The 12,217-nt window shown below is 42.4% G+C and overlaps 1 protein-coding gene across 1 annotated transcript; it reads right to left on the reverse strand.

Moving 5' to 3' along the window:
- Nucleotides 1-4,066: 4,066 nt before the first annotated feature.
- LOC140457816 (isotocin receptor-like) lies at nucleotides 4,067-7,790 on the reverse strand. Its single transcript, XM_072551434.1, has 2 exons — nucleotides 6,887-7,790; nucleotides 4,067-4,306 (listed from the first exon to the last, which is right to left on the reverse strand). Exons 1-2 carry the CDS (start codon nucleotides 7,788-7,790, stop codon nucleotides 4,110-4,112), a joined length of 1,101 nt encoding a protein of 366 aa, XP_072407535.1. The 3' UTR covers nucleotides 4,067-4,109.
- Nucleotides 7,791-12,217: the final 4,427 nt, after the last annotated feature.

Consider the following 12,217-nt stretch of genomic DNA (forward strand, 5'->3'; position numbering starts at 1 on the left):
CAGAACCACATTCAATACTCTAGTTGTGGCCTCACCAGTGTCTAAGACAGTTTCATCATTAAATCCACATTTTTGTATTCTATACTGCCAATGAAGGAGAGCTTTCCATATGCTTTCTTCAGAACCTTGTCTATCTGTCCTGCTACCTTTTGGGATAGGTAAACTTGCATGCCAAAATCTCTCACTTCATCTTTCTCTCTCAGTATCTTCCTATTTATTGTGTATTCCCTTTTAATGTTTGAGCTTGCAAAATGCCTTACCTCACACTTATCAGCATCAAACTCTATCTATCCATTCCCTGCCCACTCCACTAACCTACCTGTAGCATCTGAGCTTACAGCTATTCTCTACACTATCAACTACATGGCCAATTATTATGCCGTTCCCAAATTTTCTAATTGTGCCCAAACATTCAAGTCCAAATCATTATTGTGTGAAAACAAACAGCAAGGGTCCCAACACCGAGCCCTGTGGAACAACACTTGAAACAGCTTTCCATTCACAAGGGCATTACCCTTTGTTTCCTGTTACTAAACCAATTTTGGATCCAATTCAACACATTATCCTATATTCTATGAGCTTTTTTTTGACTAGTCTGCCATGCAGATTTAACTAATATGCATGCAGACCACTGCACAACTATCATTGATCCTGCTTGACACTTCCTGAAAGAATTCAATTAAATTCATAAGGCAGGACCTTCCCATAACAAAGTCATGTTGACCACTCTTGTCTAGTCCATGCCTTACTAAGTGATGGTTCATACGATCTCTCAGTATTGATTCTAACAATTTGCCCACCAAAGTAAGACTAACTGGCCTAGAATTGTTTGATATTTCCTTTGTACACTTTCTAAGCAATGGAATCATGTTTGCATTCCTCCAGCACCTCATCTGTGTCAAGTGAAGATTGACAAATAATTCTCAGAAGATCAGCTATTTCCTTCCTCATCTCCTTCAACATCCAAGGGAACAACCAATTCAGCCCTGTCAACTTATCAAGTTTTAAGAATTCCAAATCCTCTAACCCGTTTTCTCTCATTATGATTATTTTGACCATTATTCCACAGTGCCCCTTTTGTATTACTGTATCTACATCATCCCTGTTCTTTTGAATATGGAAATAAAACATTTGTTTAAAATTCTTCCCACATCCTCTGCCTTTTCATGTAAGTTCCCGTCTTCATTTCTGATAACTTTTTCCATAATTATTCACTTTCTCTTTATATATAGGGAAAATATCCTTTGGGTTTTCTTTTATCTTGCTTGCCCTCTCTTTGATTTACTTATTTCTTCTTGTTTACATGATCCCTATACTTTATCTACTCCTCTAGGCTATCTGCAGTGTTGATATTGTTGTGATTACCATAAGCTTTCTTTTACTGTTTAATCTTACCCTGTACTTTTCTAGACAGCCATACAGGTCTAGATTTGAAGTTACCATTCTGATTTTTGGAGGGGGATATGTCTGCTTTGTGCCCTAAGGATCTCACATTTTAGTGCCTCCCTCTGGTTTCCCATTGATTTATCCTTCAGCAGTGCTATCTAGTCTACCTCAGCCAAACCTCAGCTTTGAAAGATTTATCCTGAGTAAAAACTTTTACTCCTGATTCATCTGTCGTCTTCCATATCAACACTAAGTCTGATCAAATTGTGGTCACTGTCTCTGATATGGTCACCTATATCACTACACCCAGTTGCTCATCTTCATTTCCCAAAACTAAATCTACAACTGCATCTCCTCTCCATGGGATTATCACGTATTGTTTAAAAATTTTCCTGGACACAGTACGTTAATTTTTCACCCTCAATGCCCCTTAAATTTTTTGAAACCTAATTGATATTGGGATAGTTAAAAATCTCCAACTATTATTGCCCACGTATTCCTTTATATTCCTATGTAAGCAAAAGTCCTGACCTTTATTTAAGCTTATATTTTATGCTTGAAAAACAGTAAGAAAATACTCTACAGGTATCATTTACCAGTTGGATATTTCTGTTGTAATGATGCCATTTTCTGAACTGCCTGGACTAAGACTGAGCATAGCACTCAGCCTTCCAGCTTCACTCATTCCCTGTTTCACATAACTCCCATTCTGATCCAACTGCAAACCACTCTCATTTCACTGAGTGACACGGACATTGGCTCCACTTTACATACTCCAAAAGCAATGCTTCTGAACTGGATCAATACAATTGTTCACTTAACCAACTTTACCTGAGAGCAACACAGCTGACTCCTATTTCAGAAATATGACTAAAACTGCACCCAATAAAACAGAGCTGCTTTTAATTACTAGATTAAAGTATTAATTTAGATTGAAGATCAGCCCTGAAATTAAGTTTAATTACCACTTACCCCTTGAAACTCCTTGTTTACACCCAACTCCAAAGCAATCTCATTTATCTAAGTAAGACTGACAATCCAGACACTCTTCAATGCATTAGAATTCAGAATCAATCAGCAAGACACTATTTTCCCAAAGATAACAATAGAGCAGCCTTGCTCAGGCAGCAATCTTTGGCTTATTAACAACCCACCTGTCCTCTGTAATATTTGCTATAGGATCCATATAGTTTAATTAGTATGCACCATTAGCCTCACTGCTAATTTGGCAGTAAATTTGAGCCCAGTTTATATATAGCTGTGAATATCAGAATTTGGGGGACAGTACTGTGAGGTTAGTCAGTTAGCTGGTTTGTGATGCAAAGTGATGCCCATAATGTGGGTTCAATTCCCACACTGACAGGTTACAATGAAGGAGTCTCCTTCTCACCTTTTCTCCTAGCCTGAGGAGTGGTGCCACCCTAATGAGAGAGCAACCCTATGGATAATAGAGCACAATGTTTGAACAATTCAGAATTTATGTACTGTTCTATCTCTAACCTGTGAGTGTGTGAAGTAAAGTGCTCAATTCTTTGGGTTTATGACCCCCATCTCTATAAGGGTGAAACAAGCTTTAGAAAAGAATGCACATTTTTCAGATTTTCTGGAAAAGTCACATTTTGTCTTTGCAAATTGGCAGTTAAATGTCAGTCATCAGTAACTTGTGTGTTTGCTACGGCAACCCCTCTGCCAATCTGAATCAACTTCTCATGCAATCAGTAGTATTATTGCATTCAGTGTATATATGGTGTTTTCTGTTTATTTTGGTAATTCTTGCGAATTGGTCAGATAAGTTGAAGCTGAAAGGTTTTGACAAAGTGGTTTTTTTTCAGCGACATTCAAGGTCTGTAGTATCAAATTACTAATTTTTGGTTATTGCAAATATTGATTAGACTGTGTGGTTGCTCATGCATGAGGTTTGTGTGTGGTTTTAGGAAGACCAATTTCTCTGTCAACATTTTAAGTTCAAATTTAGTACAGATAAATTAATATGGTCACGCTTACATGGAAACTCTCAACTTATAAACTATCCCAGAAGTGCTGAATTATTTGGACATAAATTTTGGCAAATCCAGAAATCATGCTTTTTCAGTGGCAGCATAATTGAGTATTTGTAAACCAGTGTTTAGAGCAATAAAATTGGATAACCCTGCAAGCATTTTACATTGCCTAATTCAGAATGTAGACAACCATGACTTTCATTATGTAGGAATCAGAGACCAAGAAAATGTTTGTCTCAGCAAGTGTTTCTCTGCTAAAGGCAAATCAAGGGTGTATTTATTGGACCTAATGCAACATAAGAACTATCTCATCTCATCTTATTTAGGAGTGATTCATACTTTTATTAGAATAAAATTTTGTTGAATTCTATTATTTGTAATTGATGGGTTATGGTGAAAAGAATATTAAACCTGCCAAAAAACATGATGAATGTACTGTATCGGTATTAAATGCAAATTGTTGTTGTTAAAATTGCTGACCAAATTTGAACTTTATGCATTGAAATAGAAATTTCTAGAAATAGAAAACACGTTCTTCAGGGCCAGATGTTAACCCAACCATGAACCCATTCAATTACGTGGGGTTAAAATCAGGTTCTTATCAATGAAAGAGAAAATGCATCATTGGAAAATATTTGGGAATAAAACAGGATTGTCTTAACTCTTTTTCAATGTTTCTTAATTCTGCTTGTTTTACTGATTGGGATCTGAGTTTCTGCCTTATTAAACCGCGGTAAAGACATCTGCAGCATTCTTATCAATCAGATTGACACAAGTTGTGATGGCTGACTCTTTTTGAACTGGGCAGCGTGGTTGGTGTTTAGTACAAGAAGGGGTTTTTCCACAGAAATACATATAAATCCAGGGATTTGTACAACTGTTTAAATTCCCCAAGAGCATGAGGATGGTGAAAACAGCACCTGTGAACAAAGAAGAGAAATTAAATGATGGTAGCTGTCATAAAGGAACATCTCAGGGTGAAGCTCTGTTGCCACTCTGGTGAGATTAGCTAATAGTTTCAGATTGCATGGACAGAAGTATGTCCATCTGAATCAGAACAATGTCTGAATTTTGAGCACAACAATTTTATTTTCATTCATTCACAGGATGTCAGTGTCTCAGTGTCTACAGCATTTAACGCCCACCCTTAGTTGCCCAGAGAGCAGTTAAGAGTCACCCTCACTGCTGTGGTCTGGAGTCACCTACAGCCCAAGTAGTTTGCTTCCTTAACAGGTATTAGTTGATAGGTATGCAAAGCTTTGCCAGTTGTGGCCTCTCTTCTGAATGCAATTTTTTCACTTGTCAAATGCAAATCGCTTTTTGGAAATTTAAATGTTCCAACTTTTTGATATTTGGAAGCAAAAAAATTCATTTCTGTCCTTTCTATCATTACAAAGGAACTCTTCAGTGATTCAACTCCCCACAGCTCTGTTGAGTTTTGTTGGTGCTGACCTGGAAGTGGGTGGTAGTAATCAATAAATAGCAATTTAACTCTGACTGTCTAACTTCCCGAAATACCAATTTCAGACCACTCCGGTACCGCAACTGCAGCTAACATCTTTCAGTCATACAAATAGGAGGATTTTTCTTCTACACTGTTAATCCAGGCTAATAACAATGCTTTGGCGGTGAATTTATCTTTCTGCTATGTTTTCCATAAACTGGCAATGAAGAATTGCAATGTTCACCTAAGGTAGTTCTATGCCATCATTGGCCACCATGCGAGTAAACAATTTTTCTTTATGCAACCAGAACCTTTGAAAGGAGCACTCTTTATCTTTGTGTCCTATTTCAACAAGTTTCTGTAGTCTGAAAAGCACAGTGTGCTTTCAGACAATTGTACCTTAAATACAAAATTTTCAATTGAGATGAGATGCGTTTTGAATTAACCACACTAGGGGCAAGAATTTATGAGATCTCCATTTGGTTACATCATAGGAATGTTTCCTATATTTTTCTCTTCAGAAAGATTATAAAAAAGGAGTTTAAAGAATTGAACCCTCTAGCCAGATACCAACCTGACTTCCACATTTATCAGAATAATTTCCTTCATTGTCATTGGGTCAAAACTCCTGGAAATCAATGACTTCACCACACACACCACAGCAGTCCAAGAGGAAAATTAACCATCATCTTCTCACAGGCATGTGGGAAAGTGCAATAAATGATGGCCTCACCAGTAATATCCATAATCCCAAAATTAATATTGTAAAAACTCATGCATGTAAACAGAAGGAATGTAGTTGCTACCTCTCTCATGTTAATAATTGGAGACACAGCAAGCAATTCTTTTCCACAAATCTACAGAGATGTTATGTACACATTGCTGTGTCTTCTGCACTCAAACCCCAGTGTCTGCACAGTAAATTCAAAGGTTTGCTACTAATTGCTAATTAGATTATGTTCGTAATTTTGAATAGCTATAATGGATTAAAGTGCAAAGTCTCATCAGGAGACTTGTCCAAATTTTCCAGGGATATTTCCAAGTGTTCTGTCTGCCCAATTCATTGATGAAGTGCTGAATGGATATACTCTGACAATCCAGAACCACCTACTGAGTGGTTTCATTTGTACTTCTGTCTAAGACAGAGATGGCTCGGTTCTTGGTTAGTAAGGGAGTGAAGGCTAAAGGGAAAAGGCGGGAATGCGTCGATGAAAAAATCAGCCATGATGCAATGGTGCAGCAGCATCTTTGGGCCGAATGACACAATTCTGCTGCTTTACCTTATGGTCTAAGTAAATAATTACATTTTTACAATGCGGTCAAATTAGTACAGAAAGTATGTAACTGCAGTGGTGTTTCCCCCCAAACGCTCTGTTGCGGGTATATGGGGGTGGGGGTGGGTGCTAATCGGCCCCACCTTTCAATCCTTAACCCTCGATCAAGCGAAATGATAACCTGCTTTAAATTATGGCAGTGCTGGGATCTTGGTGAGCGCCAATTCCCTACTCCGCTTCCAACATCACGCCATTTGAAAGTGATGTGTTGGCTTCTGTGGGACTGGCAATGCGAAAGGCGTTATGTATCAATACAAATCCTTTCCTCCCTGCAACCATCCGTCTAACGGCACAGACCGAGGGAATCAGCACTGGTCTGGTTCAGTTGCCCAGCACGGGCGATGGTCGCTAACCTGAGGGTTTCCAATGGAAAAGTCACACACACACACGACATTCCCACACAGGCACACATGACATTCTCCCAACACACACACATACGCACACATGACGTTCCTTCGCATACATACACACACACACACACACACACGACATTCCCACTAACGCGTGCTGAGGTGGGAAAGCTGAGCCCGCGTTGGCGTCGGTTTATTGGGAGAGTTGCGTTGGGGGGTGAGTTGGAGCTAAGTGCTGGGGAGGTTTGGAAGGGAAGCACAAGGGAAAATGGACGGAATGCACGCTGATCGAAATTTTCCTGGCGGAGTGGGGGGGGGGGGGGGGGGGCGGGAAGGGGTTGGCTATTTGAGAAAATGAATGGCAGGACTCACCCTCGTTGAGATCACTGGGATACCAGGCGGTGCAAAGCTGCACTGTGAAGTAGGGAGCCCAACACAGCACATAGGCGAGTACAATGACCACAGTCATTTTCACCGTCTTCTTCATCGCCTTTGAGATGCAGTTGACATTGCTGGCTCTGGAGTGCACTCCCTGGCTCTCGGTCTGCTCTGGGTCTTGGTGAGTCTTGGTGTAAATGTTCAGCCGAATCACCCTGCAGATCTTGACCTGACATATGGTGAGGACAAGAGTGGGGACGAAGAAGATGGCCACGAAGATCCAGGTCACGTAAGCCTTGAGTCCCCAGGGCTGGATGAACTCGGCCCAGCACTGCAGCACCCCTGGGGCCACCTCGGTCCGGGAGAAGATGAAGAGTTGAGGGACGCTCAGGGCCAGGGAGAGGAGCCAGCTAACTCCGATGGCCGGATTGCAAAACGCCCTCCTCTTCTGGAAGGTCACCATGGGGAAGCAGACGGCCTGGAAGCGGTCCACCGTCATCGCCACGGTCACGTAGGTGGAGGCGAACATGCCGACCAGCTGCAGGTAAGCCACCGCCCTGCACAACACATCTGGCCCCAGGAAGACCTCGGTGCTGTCCCAGATGAGCTGCGGCAGCACCTGGAAGACGGCCACCACCAGGTCGGCAATGCTGAGGTGCATGAGGAAGACGTACATGCGGCTCATTCTCCTCCTCCTGTTCCACAGAAACCGGACCAGCACGCTGTTACCCACCGTGGCCGCCACGAAGATGATGCCCAGCACCGCAAGCTCCGCTTGGGCCAGCTGCTCGTCCCTCTTCGGGGTGCCCAAGATCTCCGAGAGCACGGTGGCATTCGGGGAGATGCGCCATCCGCCGTGCATCTGCGCCTCATTCAGCACCATGGACAGGTTCTTCATAGCTTCTCGAAACAACTTACTCCTCTAACTGTGTGGTGTGTGCGTGTTTGTGTGTCTGTGTTTGTTTGTGTATCGGTGTGTGTTTATCTGTGTGTCTGTGTGTGTTGGCAATCCTTTCCTCCTCAGCTCGACTGCCCAATATCCAACAATGTGATGTTGCAGTCCCCCCTAACCATCGGTGATGTTACAGCGCTGGGCAGCTCTTTGCGTCCCCTTCCCCTCACCCCCCCAGGGGGCAGGGCAGCTCTGAGGACCCAATCGTTTCAATGCCCCTACCCCCCACCCCCCACACCATCCCCTCCACCTGGGGTCTCTTCTCCTGCGACCGCGAAGCGGTTTTATAGGCACCGCTGGGGAGATGGAGTGGAAATTCAGAGCCAGATGTACCAATCGGCGCGCAGAACGAGCGGGTGATTTTAACCTCGGTGGGAGTGTGGGAGGTGGCGGTGCTTCTTTATTTGACTCTTGAACCTCGACCTCATTCCATTGCTGACTAATTTCTGGCTTGCTCGCAGTCCATGGCACCGACTTTGTCAGCCGCGGGGTTCCCTTCACGTGCAGCCAAAGTGGCCGCAGTGAAGGCAAATGTACTCACAACTGACTCATTCAAATGTGCACTCCTCCAGAATCGGGGTCCTACTGGTATAGACCTTCGCCGCAAACGTGTTCTGTTAAAGCGTCCCGCATACCTGAAACTTGTGTGACATCTCGATGAGTGTGATCGCTTCCCTGCTTCTGTCAAATTTTGGAAATCAAAGTAAAATATTAACTGGGCGCGCGAATAATCTTTTTTTTTTGCCCTCGTCCGCTTTACGCTTCACTAATGCAAGGATTTCCTTCCGACCTCAAGCTTTTTGGGGTTAATATCAAGCTTCTGGACAACCATGTATTATTCCAGGGACAACGGGCTCAACCAAGACGAGTGAGAATAATGGGCAAATGAAACGCGGCTCAAGTATTGCCGGAGAACCAATTTGCAAAACTAAAACCCAGCAAATGCAGAATGAAACGGGAACGGCGGACAGGTTAGTTGCATGAGCACGCAGGTCAGACAGAATTTACAGGGGATTTGGTTCCAATTAAGACAGGCTGGTGTCAGTCAGTGGGCACGTTTGGAAGGATTGCTTGTAACGTTATTACATTTAGTCCTTGGTCGTTTTCCTACAAATCTGATCTTGTCTGCAGCATACCAGCCAAAAAGCAAACGGTGGGTCTCTTTGATCGACGACGTTCCGCGTATTTTTGATGAAAGTAATTTGTTTCCTCTTTGACCAGCGGAGGGTCTGACAGCTTGGCGGGCGGGACTCATTGTTTTTAGTTTTAAACCAAGAAACTGAGAAATTCCCCCTTCCTCCAATCACCTTAAAATTATGTTCCTCTTGATAGCCAATTCCATTGGGAAAAAAAACATCTCTGGCTATCCACTTCATCTGTGCCTCTTATCATCTTGTATACCTCTATCAAGTCACATCTCATCCTTCTTCACTCCTAGCTCCCTCAACCTTGCTTCATAACACATTCCCTCCAGTCCAGGCAGCATCCTGGTATAAAGCTTCCCCCACAAACCAATCATGGACTGTCACAAAATCCCATCTGGTCCACTCATGTCCTTCAGGGAAGGAAATCTGCTATCATTGCCTGGGCTGGCCTAGGAATGACTGCACCACAACAACAATATGGTTAACTCTTTACTGCCCTGTGAAATGACACTGGGAAGCCATTCAGTTCAAGAGCAATGAGGTAAGGGCAACAAATGCTGGCCTTACCAGCAACAGTCACTTTTCATTAAATAATACATGTTTTAAAAGGCCATTCAGTAGAACAGAACTTGACTGTTACTGAAAGAAAAGACATGTTTTAACAAATATCTTTGTCTTGTATTGATCAGAACAATGCACGAGAATATCACTTTGAAGGGGAATGACACTTTATACTGTTTGTGACAGTTGACAAGTGAGCTGGGAATGATCTAGATATGGCCATGGAAAATGCACCATGGTGATGGAGGGAGTGAATGTTTGTGGATGTGGTACCGCTTTATCCAGGATTGTATCAAACATCTTGAGCATTGTTGAAGCTGCACGCATTCAGGTAAATGGAGAGTATTCCATCACACTCCTGACTTGTGCCTTGTCAGAAGTCAAGAGGCGAGTTACTCACTGCAGGATTCCAAGCCTCTGTCCTGTTCTTGTACCCACAGCAATTATATGACTACTCCAGTTCAGCTTCTTGTCAATATTAACCCCCAGAATGTTGATAGAGGGAGATTCATAAAATATAGAACATTACAGTGCAGTACAGGCCTTTCGGGCCTTGTTATTGAGCCAACCTGTGGAACCAATCTGAAGTCTATCTATCCTACATTATTCCATTGTCATCCATATGTTTATCCAATGACCATTTAAATGCCCTTAATGTTGGCAAGTCTCCTGTTTTAGGCAGTGTGTTCCACACCCCTACTACTCTCTGAGTAAGAAACTACCTCTGACATCAGTCCTATATCTATCACTCTTCAATTTAACTACTCAGTCTAGCCATCACCACCTGAGGAAAAAGGCTCTCACGGTCTACCCTATCTACTTCTCTGATTATGTCTCAATTAAGTCACCTCTCAACCTTCTTCTCTCTTATAAAAACAGCCTCAAGTCCATCAGCCTTTCCTCATAAAATCTTCCCTCCATACCAGGCAACATCCTTGTAAATCTCCTCTGCACCCTTTCCAAAGCTTCCACATCCCCCCTGTAATGTGGTGAACAGAACTGTACGTAATATTCCAAGAGCAGTCACACCAGAATTTTGTTCACCTGCAGCATGACTTTGTGGCTCTGAAACTCAATCCCTCTATCAATAAAAGTTGACATACTACATGCCTTCTTAACATCATTGATGGTGATGCCATTGTGAGTAAAGAGGTGATAGTTAGATTCTCTCTTGTTGGAGAAGGGTATTGCCTGGTACTTTGGTGAAAATATTAGTCACCACTAGTCAGCACAAGCCTTGGTATTAGATGTTGACTGCTTCAGTATGAAGAGTTACAAATGGTACTGAAGCTTATGTAATCATCAGTAACAATCTGACTTTATGATGAAGAGAAAGTAAATAATGAACCAGATGAAGATGTCCTTGAGCTAAGATGACTGATCTTCAACCAACACAATCAGCTTCCTATATGCTAGGTGTGACTCCAACTACCGGAGAGTTTTCCCTGATTGCTATTGACTCTAGTTGTGCTGGAGCTCCTGGATGTAAAGGACTGTCTCTCCCAACTCATCTCTGGAATTAATCTTTTTAGTCTATGTTTAGATCAAGGCTGTATTTAGGTGAGGAACTCAAATCAAGTGTCAGTAAGCAAATTGTTGCTCAGCACGTGCTGCTTGATAGCACTGTTGATGACAATTTCCATCACTTCACTAATGATCAAGAGTAGACTGATGGGGCAGTAATTGGCCAGGTTGGATTTGTTCCTTTGTTGTGCGCAGGGCATACCTGGGCAATTTTCTACAATATTAGATCGATTCCAACATTGTAGCTATATTGGAACAGCTGAACTAGAGATGCTGAAAGTTTGGAACACAAGTCCTTCAGGACTTTTACCAGAATGTTGTCAGAGCCCATAGCCTTTCAATTGTTTCTTGATATCATGTGGTGTGAATAGAATTGGCTGAAGATCGGCATTTCTCCGGTAGTTGGAGTCACACCTAGCATATTGAAGCTGATTGTGTTGGTTGAAGATAAATCATCTCAGCTCAAGGACATCTTCGTCTGGTTCATTATTTACTTTCTCTCCATCATAAAGTCAGATTGTTACTGATGATTACATAACCTTCAGTACCATTTGTAACTCTTCATACTGAAGCAGTCCACATCTAATACCAAGGCTTGTGCTGACTAGTGGTGAGTAACTTTCTCACCACACAAAGTACCAGCTGGAGGAGGCAGAGATGAATAATCCACTCAACACTTCTGGCTGAAGATTGTTGCAATTTCTTAAGCCTTCTCTTATGCACTGATGTGCTGGGCTCCCCATAATTGAAGATGGGTGTGGAGCCTCCTCCTCCAATGAGTTGTTTAATTGTGCACTACCATTCCATGACTAGATTCAGGACATCAGGACTACAGAGTTTCAATCTGATCCATTGGTTGTGGATTCACTTAGCTCTATATGCCACTTGCTGCTTATGCTGTTTGACATGCATGTAGTCCCATTTTGTATCTTCACCAGGTTGACATCTGATTTTTAGGTATGCCTGGTGCTGTTCCTGGCAAGGCCTTCTGCACTCTTCATTGATCTCCTGTCTTGATCGCAATGGTGGCGTGGGGGTTATGCTGGGCCATGAGGTTACAGATTGTGTTGGAGTACAATTTCCATGTTGCTGATGTCCCACAGTGCTACATGGAGACTTTGGTTGCTAGATTTGTTCAAAGTT

This window comes from Chiloscyllium punctatum, chromosome 32 (assembly GCF_047496795.1).
Source record: "Chiloscyllium punctatum isolate Juve2018m chromosome 32, sChiPun1.3, whole genome shotgun sequence".
NCBI lineage: Eukaryota > Metazoa > Chordata > Chondrichthyes > Orectolobiformes > Hemiscylliidae > Chiloscyllium > Chiloscyllium punctatum.